Raw genomic sequence first — 15,032 nt, 5'->3', positions numbered from 1 at the left:
TGAGTTGAAAAAATTCTCAGACCGACTTCTGGTATACATATATATATATATACATATATATGTAACCGCGGTGTACTTGTCCCACCAAAGATCCACATTCACGCTGGACTGGATGATGAGGTTTTTATTACAGTTACTGCAAATGGATGAGTCACAACATTAGCTTTTCTGCTGGCTTTGATCTCTTTGATCTCATTGCAGTTCTCTCTGGTAAGACTGCCAACAAAGCATAACAAAGAGTTTTCTTTTTACTTTACATAAAATACATTTTAGAATATCACAATACATTTTTACATCTTTACATTTTAACGTGCTGCCATTATTTTAACCGGGTTTTTAACGTTTACAATGAATTCAACATATTTTTCTTTAGTCTGAATTTTAACCAACATCATCCTTTTTAATGTATAGGAGAAAATAGAAATAAAAACAATAATGAGTATAAAAACGGGTACAATTTACCTGCAAATGGATGAGTCACAATATTAGCTTTTCTGCTGGCTTTGATCTCTTTGATCTCTACAAGGGGAATTAATATTTAGTAAAAAAAACAGCTTGACAATATCAATCACATTACTGTGCATGTTGAGAGATTTGTCAGCTGGGGTTATAATGTTTAAAATTAACTTATTTTGTGGAGCACCAAAAAATGTGTCTTACCATTGCAGTTCTCTCTGGTAAGACTGCCAACAAACCCCGCCTCCCGGTCACATGTCAGAAGCCAAAACCAAACCCCACCACATACCAGCAGATGGCACTGTTGGACTCATCATTGCAGGACATTTACCAAAAACTATACACATATTTCAGCAGGAATTTCAATAAAACAAAAGTTATTATTACACCCGTTACATATACATATACCGTAAATTCCGGACTATAAGCCGCTACTTTTTTCCCAAACTTGCAACCCTGCGGCTTATTCAGTGATGCGGCCAATTTATGTCATTTTTCTAACGGCCGCCAGCGGCGCTCGAGTACAAAAGGTAAGATTTAGACCGCTGGACTATATGCGCCGAGGAAGACTGCAACTTCTTAGCTTATGCACAAATTAAATTAGCGTAAACTTACCCTCATCATGCAAATTGCAAAAAGAAAGGCATATGACGTAGCTTTCAAGCTAAAAGCAAATGAGCATTCCGATAAAGAAGGAAACAGAGCTACTGCACGTAAACTTCACTTTGCGAGCGTGTTGATAGATAGATAGAGATAGATGTCTAGATAGATAGATAGAGATAGATATCTAGATAGATAGATAGATAGATAGATAGATAGATGTCTAGATGTCTAGATAGATAGATAGATAGATAGATAGATAGATAGATAGATAGATAGATAGATAGATAGATAGATAGATAGATAGATAGATAGATAGATAGATAGATAGATAGATAGATGTCTAGATGTCTAGATGTCTAGATAGATAGATAGACAGATAGATAGATAGATAGATAGATAGATAGATAGATAGATAGATAGATAGATAGATAGATAGATAGATAGATAGATAGATAGATAGATAGATAGATAGATAGATAGATAGATAGATAGATAGATAGATAGATAGATAGATAGATAGATAGATAGATAGATAGATAGATAGATAGATAGATAGATAGATAGATAGATAGATAGATAGATAGATAGAGATAGATGTCTAGATAGATAGATAGATAGATAGATAGATAGAGATAGATATCTAGATAGATAGATAGAGATAGATAGCTAGATAGATAGAAAGAGATAGATATCTAAAAAGATAGATAGAGATAGATATCTAGATAGAGATATAGATAGATAGATAAATAGATAGATAGATGGATAGATGTCTAGATAGATATAGATAGATATCTAGATAGATAGAGATAGATATGTAAAAAGATAGATAGAGATAGAGATATAGATAGATAGATAGAGATAGAGATATAGATAGATGTCTAGATAGATGTCTAGATATATGTCTAGATAGATAGATGGATAGATAAATAGATAGATAACGGAGACTTATGTACAATAATAAATCACGCTGGAAGTGACGCACTGAAAGAATTGTTACCTATGCTGGATCGCATGTGTTGGGTGAGTCACTTTTCGTCAAACGTCTTTGTGGGCTGAATTTATGTCATTTTTTATCCCTTTTCCGATGTTTGTTGTACTCTTAAATGATTCTCTATTCATTATGTGCTATTCTTTGTGTATTTCTTTTCAATCCATTGATGTTTTGTGAAAGTGTACGCACATATGCCAACGTATGAATCTGTTGCTCAGAATATCGAGAGATGACACATTTGTCACACTGTTGTTTAGAGGTAAAACCCCTATTATTTTTATAGTTAATTTCCTTTTGGTATTAGTACTGTTTTGTGAATTTGTGCACTCATTTTTTATTCAAGGCACTTTGAGTGTGAGGTGCCGCTAGCGCCTGTAGTACAATCAGGGGCACTCTGTCAATAGGATTACAGTAAGATCTCGGTTTTCGCGGTTAATGGGGACCAAAACCACCCGCGATAAGTGAAAAATCCGCCAAGTAGCTGTGCACCTTCAAAAAAAATAAAAAAATAAAATAAAATAAATGTTGTTTTTTTTTTTTTTCTTAAATTGTTTTTTAGACCCGGTTAATGGGGACCAAAACCACCCGCAAAAAGTGAAAATCTGTGAAACAGCGACGCCCTTTTAAAAAATGTTTAAAAAAATAAATAAATAAATAAACATTTAACCATTACAGACTGCGAACCTCTGAAGCCTGCATGTTCTCCCTGTACTTAATAATAATAATAATAATAATTTCCTTCATATTGTCATTCTTTGTAACAATGTACACAGAACGAAATGTCGATACACCTGACCCGTTGTAGCGAGCCGATGCAGCCGCAGCCAACAGAGGGCGCCGCCATTTTACCAATGTTATAAGTCTTAGGTATGACTTGGCTGAGGTGCGAACCAGCGACCTCCCAGTCTCAAAGCGGGCGCCCTACCATCTAGGCTACTGAGCTGGTACTTGTGTGGGGTTCCTCAATTGGCCGGTCCAAATTGTCCCTAGGTGTGAATGAGCGTGCGAATTGTCTGTCCCTGTGTGCCCTGCGACTGGCTGGCAACCAGTTCATGGTGTCCCCTGCCCACTGCCCGGAGATGGCTGGGATGGGCTCCAGCACTCCCACGACCCTACTGAGGATAAGCGGTGCAGATAATGGATGGATGGATGGGGCGGCACGTCGGGTGGGTAGTTATCACTCAGCCCCTTGGTGCGGAGATCCAGGTAGAGTTTTGCATGTTCTTCCCTTGCTAGCGTGGGGTTCCTCAATTGGCCGGTCCAAATTGTCCCTAGGTGTGAATAAGCGAGTTTTCTGTCCCCTTTGTGCCCTGGGACTGGCTGGCAACCAGTTTCGGGTGTCCCCTGCCCACTGCCCGGAGATGGCTGGGATGTGCTCCAGCACCCCCGCGACCCTACTGAGGATAAGCAGTAAAGGATGGATGGATGGACGTACAGGACTTCGTAAGCAGCATTGGATTTGAGGATGGGGGCTCAGGAGGTAGAGCGATCGTTTTAGGATTAAGGGATCCCAGTTTGAATCCCGGCTTGTCCGTGTTACATGTCGAAGTGTCCTTGGGTAAGACACTGAACCCCCAATACCCCCAATAAGCAGGTTAGCGCTTGCTAAGATCACGGCAGCTATTGGGAAATGTGAAGCACAATGTAAAGCGCTTTGGGAAGTCATTGACTTGAAAAGCGCTATATAAATGCGGATCATTTCATTTCATTTTGAGTGTTTTAAAAATGAAGTTGAGTCAAGTAAAACGTAAAACATGCAATTAAAGGATCATCCCCCTTCTGATTGGATCACCGACACCCTCAATTTGAAACGTTCCATAAGTCGGTCAATTTTCAGACGATGGTGCAGTGAAACCACTCGAGTCTAAATGTGGAACCTTTGGTAGAACGTCACCGACTCCCCATCTTGTTGCAAAAGCGTATCAATGTGTCAAGTGTGTAGTGCCCGGACGACAAATAACTCACAGCGAGGAGGATCGGACGGCTCTCTTTGATGGCTCCCACGCAGCCGAGGCAGCCGATGACCATAATGATGGTCCCCACCGCGATGAGCAGGTTGGCTGCCGACAATGAGGGGAAGGACGCCGACAGCGTGGCGAAGTTTCCCTGGGTGGCCGAGAGCCAGACGCCCACCCCCAGGATGCCGCATCCTCCCAGCTGCAGAGGGAACAACACAAACGTTTCAAAGTCAGGAGAGGAGAGCGACAAACAATGTTCCCTGTAATTTTCCTTACGGGTCTGAGCGTTCACACAAAGTCGGTGAGCAAGGCTTGAAACAACAGTGAGCAACCATAATCCCAAGTGTGGCAAGATAATTCATTATCAAGTTACATTTTGCTGAGTTTCCGGCAATGGAAAATTATTTTTCTCTTTTGAATGAATTGACTCAGGTACTATTGCAAAGGTTGTACGGCCTACAAACATCGTTCTTACAATTCTTTCACAAGATATCCATTTCTTTTTATTTCCTGATGTATTTTGTCGCATAATATTAACATTTTTGGGGGCTTATTGAGTCGGTTGTAAGATACAGAACTGTACTTAATCACATTTTTTAGTGGAAGTACAATGTACCAGCTCAGTAGCCTAGATGGTAGTGTGCCCGCTTTGAGACTGGGAGGTCGCTGGTTCGCGCCTCGACCGAGACATACCTAATTGGTATAATGGCGGCGCCCTCTGTTGGCTGCGGCTGCATCGACTCGCTACAACGGGTCAGGTGTATCGACATTTCGTTCTGTGTACATTGTTACAAAGAATGACAATACAAAGGAAATTATTATTATTATTATTATGTTGGCAACAAGATTCACTTGATATCATTGGAAATTATTTGAATGCAACACAAACTTTTTCTTCCTTTTCCCTGTTTTTTTCCATTTTTTTTAATTACTTATCTCATTGTATTTTTTCCGAGCTGTTACTTTTTTCTTTTTGTTCTCTATTTACTTTTTTCCTACATTTCTTTCTTTTCTTTTTTTCTGGCTTTTTTCAAAATGTTTCCTTCTTTTTTTCTCTTCCTTTTGTTTTTGTTTTCTCATTTTTTCACTACTTTTTCATTTTGGTATTTTTTTCTTTTTTGTTCTATTCCCCCCCTTCCTTTAAGTCATTTTGTGCATAATTCTACATAATATTTGGTCATGTTGGGATGAAAGAAGCAAAAACAACCCGAAAGAGCCGGTTCCTTTTGGTGAGCCGAGCCGAAGAAGCCGGTTCTCGACAAACTCTACTAACTTTACTCAACTTCGTTCTCCTTCAACTCGACTTTAAAATACCGCATTTAGGACACAACGTCGGGGGGAACCGCTTCTCAATGGATAATTTTGAGCCCTTATTTTTGTGCGCTGGCTAGATTTCCTTGTGCGCTGAGCATGTGCACGCAGTGCGCAATTGCGCACACGCGCAACTTAGAGGGAACACTGGTAACAAACGCAAGGCTTCACGGTCTATGGAGGACTGATCCTGCCACATGGAGAAACGCCATATAAATAAATGAATACATGATCAAATTGCTATTACAGTAATCCCTCGGTTATCGCGGTTAATAGGAACCCAATGCAAAAAGTGAAAATCGGCAAAATAGCATTGCACCTTCTTAAAGGCTCCAAAAGTCCAACTTACCGACTGAGAGTAAATGCCTGTAACAAAATAACAACTATAGATCTACAAATAAAACACAATGCAAGGAATTGCAGTTGAATGAATGGCCTTTATTGTCGTAATACAAAAGTACAAGAGTAAGAAATCGCTTTAGAGAGCGGCTGGCTAGCTGCACGCTAGCATAGGGGATCCTAGATTTGCCTCAGAGTCCAGGTCCCGTTAAAAGTAATCCAAGGAAAAAAAGTGTATATTTCCAAAGGTAAGGGTGGGAAAAATATATATCCACTATTGTCTGCCGTGTCCACAAACACTCACCTTTACCAGTCCCCACTTCCCGTCAACCCCTGCGTCTGTTACGCCCCTTCTTTTTAATTGGTCAGTGCAAAACTTATCAGAATAAGTGTCCAAAATAAATACAAATAAATACATTACAAAAATATACAGTTGCAAATACATATTATACATGGTTACACATATTTACAAAGAAAGACGGTATACCAGGAGAGTTTTCAAATTTTTAATAATAATATGATAACTTTCATCCCAAACCGTGCCTGTGAAGGGTAGCAAAACGCTACTAGAAACACCCTCGCAATACAGTTAGCGGGTCTGTTAAAAAAAACATACCTGCTAAACTTAAAAAAAGCATCCCGTATTTATGCCCTTGCACAATAGTATTTCCCTTTACACGTTGGTTAACTACTGTTAAAAGAAAATAACTCTGAAATTGTTAATTGATGTTGAAAATGTCAGGAAAAAAATGTTAAAACGTCATATCGTCACGTCATATTGTCAGATAGAACAAAATTGTGAATATGCTTGATGGCTGTTGAGATTGTCGTGTTTGTTTTGCTGCTGTTGGAGTCGGTGGATTTGTTCAGACCGAGGACAATCGACTTTGGCCTGGACGGATCTATTGACACTAACAAAGATGTTATATAATGAAATTGTGAATATGCTTGATTGCTATTAAGATTTTCGAGAAGGGTTGTTCAAACCTCACATTGTGTTTGCTGTTAAAAACGTCATATTGGAATATAATATTGTGAATGTGCTTAATTGCTGTTGAGATTGTCATGATTGTTTTCTGTAATTAGTGTCAATAAATCTGTTCAAACCCAAAAAAAAAAAAAAACCCGTATTTGTGAAATTCACGGCTTTCCAAGTCAATGACTTCCCAAAGCGCTTTACAATGACCTGATCATTGATTTTTGCAATCCGGAGATGGAATAAGAGCTTGCTCTGTCCACTCCACGCATCGGCCCGGTATTGCAGTACCTCCGGGAACGGTGCATTCGCAATGATCGCAGCAAGGCTTTAAGGCTAGGACCTTAGCTTGGCCTTTTGGCTGAGAGTAAGAGTCCCGGCTCCTGGACTTGGTAGCGTATTATGAACTGACCGATAACGGATAATGGATAATGAATAACGAAGATAGCACAATAACCCTTAAAAATCCCTCCCTCCCCAATGATCGCAGCAAGGCTTTAAGGCTAGGACCTTAGCTTGGCCTTTTGGCTGAGAGTAAGAGTCCCGGCTCCTAGGCTTTTGCAGCGTATTATGAACTGACCGATAGCGGATAATGGATAATGAATAAAGAAGACAGAACAATAACCCTTAAAAAATCCCCCTCCCCCACTGATCGCTACCCGGCCCTGTGGCTAGGACCTTGACCCAGCCTTTTGGCTGGGAGCAAGTGTCTCGGCTTCTTGGCTTTGTAGTGTATTATGATTTGACCGATAACGGATAATCGATAATTGATAAAGAATATAGAACAATAAAACTCTACAAACCCCCCCATTGACTTAAGCGCGGTGCTTGGGTGGCAGAGGAACTGAAGCATATCCCAGTTGACATTATAGGATAGGCGAGGTAGGGAACAGCCTGCATTGATCGCAATACTGTTGCAGAAGATGACCTATTAAAAGCCAAAGTACGGCCATTCGGACAAGCTGCAACGTGGAAAGACGAGCAACTCTCAATCTGCTTGGAGCAAGAAAATACCTCTCGATATTGCCCCTGGGGGCGGTTAGTCGCTTGGGCCTATAGAAACAAAAGTACAAAAATAATGATTGTAATATCTTTTTTGGATTATTTTGATGTCATAAAAGCACTACAGGAGAAGCTCCGGGGTTGCCATAGCAACGGCAGAGACAATATCGTCTACCGCTTCAAGCCACTGTAACATGACATTGATTTTGAAGGTTCGAGCATGAAAAAGGAAATTGCTATATTGCTTTATATGCTTAATATTGTGAAATAATATTCGTGCCTGCTCCTGAAACATTTTCTTATCACAGAAGGAATCCGACTGAGAGCATTGAAGTGATGTTTATTTGTTTGATGTTTCCCGTTGCGTCTTCCTCGCTTGAGCGTTTAACGTCCTTTGCTCTCACCTCAAATAGCCTCCCTTGACTCCGTTTTTAAATGAAGGGAAAATAAGAATGAGCTTGACGAGGATTTTCAGTAAAAATGTTAAAGGTATTCCCAAGTTCTAAAACGTGCAAAAATGTCAGAATATAGTACATGTCATGATTACTGATTCCCGCCGCGGGTTCTGATTGGCTCCCTGTCACTATTTGAACTCAGTCCTGTCCGTCCCCTGTTGTCAGTCCGTCTGTGAACATCAGTGTATATTAGGCAAGCCTTTTTCGACCCTAACTCCCACCTGTCCCGTTTTTGCTCCCGTCTGTCTCCGGCTATGACCTGTTTTGCTCCTGACTATGTCTGTTCTTGCGACCTCTTTTGTCCCCGACTACTACTACTCTCCTGTTCTGGCTTACGACTCGTTTCCGACCACAACCACGCCTAGCTCTCCCAGTCCTGGCTACCGACCAGTTTTTCCGTCCCTGATCCCGCCATCGCTCGCTACGGAAGATCCACTTCCCTGTTCGGATCACAATCCGAGTACGAGAGCGACTTGCTTCCCGCGTCCAGCGAACTCAGGATTGTGGGCACAGCCCTTCCTCTTTCCTTCAATAAAACTTGTGGCAAACGCGACGTAATTGACATCAAAAGCGGCACTGTCACGAGCGGCTGCCTTTTCCAGCAGCTGCCCTATTGTTTTATTGTCTGCTCCTATCTTCAATGTTTTTTCTTCCCGTTTTGACAACTACACTGTGGATTACTTCTATCCTATGGGACATGGGTTTTAGCGCACAAAAATGCGTGTATTCAAGGAATTTCAAATCCTTGCCCTGAAGAATTCTCGTGCCGGCGAGATGAAGGGGCCTATCGTGGAAGAAGAGCCGGAGCTAGCTGAGCGGCTAGCGGCATTATAAGTCTTCGGTACCGTCCGTAATCATGGTAAATGCGAACTCGCTACCAAATAAGATCATCGAGTGCTGGTGGAAAACATCGAAGCGCACAGGGAGCGCAGTTGCTGTGTTTTGCGGAAACGTGGCTCACGTTTAGCATTCCGGACGCTAACGTGTAGCCACCCGGAGATACCGAGACAAGAAAGCCGGGGGGAATCGGAGAGGAGGCGGACTTGCTAACACGAGGTGGTGTAACCCTGGATTTTCACAAAGAAAATATTTCCATCTGCCGCAGGGATGTCAAACTTTTGGACTAGCGTGACGTCATCCACTCCGCTACAAGCACCCCTAGGGCATCATGTTCATCTGTTAATAAACAATGGGGTAGACTGCTGGAAGTGTGAATTTCCCTACGGGGATGAATAAAGTATCTATCTATCTATCTATCTATCTATCTATCTATCTATCTATCTATCTATCTATCTATCTATCTATCTATCTATCTATCTATCTATCTATCTATCTATCTATCTATCTATCTATCTATCTATCTATCTATCTATCTATCTATCTATCTATCTATCTATCTATCTATCTATCTATCTATCTATCTAATTGGGTCCTGTTTCCGTTCTGGTCCTGACAGTACATGTTTTTTTGCAAAAAAAATCTATATACGTTTCATTTGTATATTCTAATTATTTTCCAAGAAAAAGCATTTTGACGGTCTGTCTTGTCATTCACTCCATGAGATGACTAGCAAGCCAGTCACAAAAATAATCTAATAACCATTGTTTTGGGCCATGTTTCGGTAACTTTTGTGAAGAATGTCTAAGCGTTCTGTCGCAGGTGGATGCAGTTGGGGTACATTAAAGGGCGAGTAGCCAAAAAGGGGCTAACTGGCAAAAATAGCCCACCGAGAGCTAACCAGGACAATGAACTGAAAGCCGCCGCAGTCTTGACGCAAAACCGTGTGGCTGGTCAAGCAGAAACATGCATTAAGTAGCCGGACCAGTTACTGCGACAAAAGCGAAGCAAGCATGGCAAAATTGGCGCTAACACTTAGCAATGCGTCAAAAAAGCACACTAAGTACAGCCATTGAGTGCCAACTGGCAACAAACAAAATAGGAAGCCCTCTGCAGCCCCGATGCTAACGGGGAGCTAGCTGCACAATATTAAACCGACTGCCAAACATGAAGCGAAAAAAACAGACAAAATGCCACAATCACGTACCATGAAGAAGAAGACAAACAAGGAAAGCCTGCTGTAACGGCAGCAGGTACATTTATCAGACACAGCTTTTGGATAATAATAATAATAAACAAGCAAAACAGCCACAAAGCCCCTAGCAACAGGGCAAACAAAGTTCAAATTTCTCCAAGCACAAATAAGCTATATGCAATTACTGTTCACAACAATTAGCGTTTTCAGAGCAGACCTTATTGCCTTGCCTCAGAAATATAGAAACAAGATCTTGGCGGGAGAGGGAAAAGCCGTTTATTTCGTTCGTCAGAGTCCAAAACAGAGTTCTCATTCGTCTAAGAGACAATCAGCTTTCTTATACCCATTTTGGAGCAGACACATTCTTAGTACGTCCCCTCGCGATGACGCACTTGTTTTTTCTCAATGTGCATGCTCTCCGGTAATTGACCATGTTTTTTCAGAATGTTTTCGTCCTCTTTCGATTCTCCAAAGTTACACCATTTCCAAGAAAATCTTTGGGGTCGGCCTGACATCTAAACTCCTATCAGATTGCCAGGGGAATGTTGTTATTTCGCAAACCAAACCAAGCGAGTGTTTTTATTAATAACACTTGCTGACATCTAAACTCGGGAGAAACAAGCCTGGAATTTCCCGTCTTAAACTAATGTGTTCTCATTATGTCCAGCCCGACTCCAATAAACCACAACACCGTCTGTTTCGGAGCTGCCTCACATGCACTGCTGACGGGATTCGCGTAGTGAAAGAGATGTGTTCTTTTGATGACTATAGAGGAAACAATTCATATCAGTACTTTGAGACCAAATTTCTCGGCACGTGGAAAATTTGGCAACATAGTTGCATAATTGTGGGGAGGAACACTACACATTTTGTTTTTAGGAATACCTTTAGAGCGCACCTGATTATAAGCCGCACCCACCACATTTTAAAAGGAAAACCGATTTTGTACATACACAAGCCGCACCTGTATATAAGCCCCATGCGCCCACATTTAAACATGTAACACAAACACAAAATGAACCCAAACCTGACTTCAAGTCCCGCGATTGAAACTGAATGTCCTTCATTAAAGTCCACAGTCCAAAAATCACAGCCGGCAAAATGAACGGAAAATGATACCGGTACTTAAGGTTTGATGCAGACCTGCAGAGTCCGGGTCCCGTTGAAAGTAATCCAAGGAAAAAAGTGTATATCTCCAAAGGTAAGGCTGGGAAAAATATATCAGATGAACCCATTTACTCACGCAACTCCTTTTTCTTTAACCAACTTTTTACCCCCTCTTCTTTCCTTGTCTGTCCCTCAGCTTTAGCGGTCCCCACTTAAACTCGGCACCCCGCGTTTGTTCCGCCCCTCATTTTTCGTTCACCCGTATCAGAATAAGTGTCTAAAGTAAATACAAATAAATACATTACAAAAATATACAGTTGCAAATACATATTGTACATGGGTTACACATATTTACAAAGAAATACGGTACACCCAAAGAGTTTTCGAAGCTTTAATAATCATAAAATAGCTTTGACAGGGCAGTTAATGGGAGCAACACTCGAGCGTATTACCGTATTTTCCGCACTATAAGGCGCACCTAAAAGTCAAAAACTGACCATGCGCCTTATAATACAGTGCGCCTTATATATGGATCAATATTAAGTCGCAAAGTTTTGCAACTAATGCAAAGCAGCCGCCGACAAGATTTTCCCCCGAACGCGAAGTCGTCCGTGGTGTATGCTGGGATTTATATACCGGTGTTTCATTGGCTAACCAATGTGTCAATCATCAGTTGAATCGATCACTATTGGCTAAAGTTATTCGGAGGTAAAGAGAGCGGATCCTTTTTATCATTTACAGGCTAGCATAGGCTAAAGGGGCAAAACAAAGCCTGCAATTTGCCGAAAAAGATGAATGTGAATAGCATGTTGGGTTGACGGCATAGAGAAAACAGTATTTTACTATTCTGTACTGTATTTGAAAATATTTTACTCCCCTGGATTTACTACACTCACGGATATAAGAGGACCATGGTTGCACATTATTATGGAACACAACGACTTCGGTGAGCTACTCCGGCTATATATTTTCCCAGTATCTTGTTTCAGAGTGATATCGATGTTTCTGTGATGGGTCTTTTTTTTAAATCAAACTCAATTCCAAGTGTTTGTTGTCATATGCACAGTAAAGTTGCGAGCGAAAAAGAAGATAGAAACTAAGGAATGGTTGGCATTTCTTGAATCCCAAGACTTTAACCTTCCGAATGATGGAACGATGCATTTGAGTGACATCGTACGGACACCGTTTCCGTACATGTCTGAGACACGTATTTGCTTCTTTGCAAGCTTTGGGAATGTTAAGGGGGTAATCAGTTGGACTGAACTATCTGACTGTTTTGTCGACATTGTAGCGCCTTATAATCCGGTGCGCCTTATGTATGGAAGATATAGGACCAAAAAATTTTTTGGGGTGCGCCCTATAGTGCAGAAAATACGGTACATAAATGGGCTGCATCACTGAATAAGCTGCAGGCTTGAAAGTTAGGGAAAAAAGTAGCGGCTTATAGTCCGGAATTTACGGTAATATTTGGACGAGCTAAGTTATTAGGGCAAGTTCGTGCACACAAGTCGGAGAGCAGATCACTCCTGGTAATATAAATCGGCTTCGGCAGATGAAAAAAAACGTTTGTGCTTATGAGGCACATCATTTTTCAAGGAACACAAACGGTTGTGGAGGGAGCTGCTTGTTTATGATGCACATCAATTATGAGTTTTCAGATTTTTACAGAAAAACACACAAATACACACACCGATACCATTTGCATAACCTCCCAAAAGCTGTACGATTTACATCACTAAATAGAAAATGACTGTTTCCCCTCGATTCAATGCAACTTGTTATTTAATGAGTTCTTTGACTCCAAGTAGGGCAAGGCGTAAAATTAATAGAGCCGGTACGGTTTTCGCTCATGATCCGCCACAGCTGGGAGATTTCAGCAGATAGCAAATGAAGGGTCTTGGGGTTCACAACAAAGCCTTGTTCCCCCACCGAGTGTGTCCCCTAATGAAGATTGGCTGCAGAGTGATCGGCGGAGGATGAAAGATGCAATGTTCCCTGTGATTTTCCGTTAAATCATTTTGTGCACAATTTTACATAATATTTGGTCGTGTAGGGATTAAAGAAGCAAAAACAACCTGAAGAGCCGTTTAGGACCCGAAAGAGCCGGTTCCTTTTAGTGAGCCGAGCCGAAGAAGCCGCTTCTCGCAAAACTCTACTGACTTTACTCAACTTCGTTCTACTTCGACCTTGACTTCCAAATACCGCATTTAGAAAACAGCGTCAGGGGAACCCGTGTATTTCTACCTTCATGCACTGTAACTTTGACCCAATTCACCTCTTAATTAGCAATTTCGAGCCCTGATTTTTGTGAGCTGGCTAGATTTTCTTGTGCGCAGAAAAGCTCTGGGCAGTGCGTGTTTTTTTCTTTTTCTTCTTATTTCCGTGTTTTTTTTCTTCTTTAAATTCTTTTTTAAAAAAAAAATCTCATTTTGTTTATTTTTTCCGAGCTGTTACTTTTTTCTTGGTGTTCTCTATTTACTTTTTTCCTACATGTCTTTCTTTTTTTTCTGGCATTTTTCTAAATTTTTCCTTCTTTTTTTCTCATCCTTTTGTTTCTTTTTTTCTCAGCTTTTCACTACTTTTTCATTTTGGTATTTTTTTCTTTTTTGTTCTATTCCCCCAATCCTTTAAGTCATTTTGTGCATAATTTTACATAATTTTTGGTCATGTTGGGATTAAAGAAGCAAAAACAACCTGAAGAACCATTTAGGACCCTTTTAGTGAGCCGAGTCGAAGAAGCCGGTTCTCGACAAACTCTACTAACTGTACTTTTCAACTTCGTTCGACATTGACTTCAAAATACCGCATTTAGGACACAACGTCAGGGGAACCCGTGTATTTTGCACTGTAACTTTGACTTGAGTCGCTTCTTAATTAGTAATTTTGCGCCCTGATTTTTGTGCGCTGGCTAGATTTTCTTCTGCGCTGAGAATGTGCGAGCAGTGCGCAATTGCGCACGTGCGCAGCTTAGAGGGAACACTGACGAGATGACAGTGAGGATATTGAAGTTGTACACTCGTTGGAGGAAGTAACATGAAAAAAAGTCTGCCATCTTGTGGCGCATGGTCACGTGAGTCAAAGAATACGCATTGACAAAAATACAGCGCCTATTGAAAGTACTCCATCATATTGTCCATATTTTGGGCTTCAAACGTATAGCTAAAAAACTGAAAATATTTTCTAAGCATCAACAACATGTGAGACACAACAATTTCATTTTAAATTTCTATATTATATTTACATTGTATAAACTGAAAAGTAGGTGTTACAAAAATATTGCTCCCTGTTCTCTTAGCTCAGCCGACTGACTCCAAAAGCTTCCTAAGTGATTTCTAAATGCTGACCTAAATGACTACATTTGTTTACATTTACGCACCTCCCGGAGCACTGTGCGAGGGATACAGTAATATCCAATAGGAAAAGAGCATAAAACCACTGCAAACCTACCAAGACTTGGCCATCCCTCTCCACGTTCACTCCAAATAAGGCGAAAACTAATCAGAGAAGCAACCAAGTTGCCCATGTTCAGATCGGATAACCTGTAGGCTTGTACAGATGAGGTGAGACAATCCGTGCATAAGAGAGCATCTCCAATGTCATCACCCTCAGCACGGGCTCCCCCCAAGGCTGTGTCCTAAGCCCCCTGCTGTTCACCCTGATGACACACGACTGCGTCCTTATGTCAGCCACAAACCACATAGTGAAGTTTGCGGACGACACAACAGTGGCGGGCCTCATCAGGGACGTCAACGACCTGGCCTACAGAGAGGAGGTGGAGCAGTTGTTGGGCTGGTGCAGAGTC

The 15,032-nt window shown here is 41.1% G+C and overlaps 1 protein-coding gene and 1 pseudogene across 4 annotated transcripts in view; one reads left to right on the top strand and one right to left on the bottom strand.

The window, feature by feature from the left end:
* Positions 1 to 15,032, bottom strand: part of tspan4a (tetraspanin 4a) — a 344,680-nt gene that overhangs the window by 153,752 nt on the left and 175,896 nt on the right. For all 4 annotated transcript variants that reach the window (XM_088333567.1, XM_088333568.1, XM_088333569.1 and 1 more), the window contains one exon: positions 4,016 to 4,207. In XM_088333567.1, coding sequence (XP_088189693.1) covers positions 4,016 to 4,207 — 192 coding nt within the window. The remainder of the gene's footprint in view (positions 1 to 4,015; positions 4,208 to 15,032) is intronic.
* On the top strand, positions 6,851 to 6,940 carry LOC148366771 (U2 spliceosomal RNA; annotated as a pseudogene).

The sequence above is a fragment of the Urocampus carinirostris genome, chromosome 4 (assembly GCF_059441175.1).
Source record: "Urocampus carinirostris isolate Australia breed hairy pipefish chromosome 4, RoL_Ucar_1.0, whole genome shotgun sequence".
Taxonomy (NCBI): domain Eukaryota; kingdom Metazoa; phylum Chordata; class Actinopteri; order Syngnathiformes; family Syngnathidae; genus Urocampus; species Urocampus carinirostris.
The sequence above is the reverse complement of the archived record's forward strand: the minus strand, read 5'-3'. Positions and strand labels throughout refer to the sequence as shown.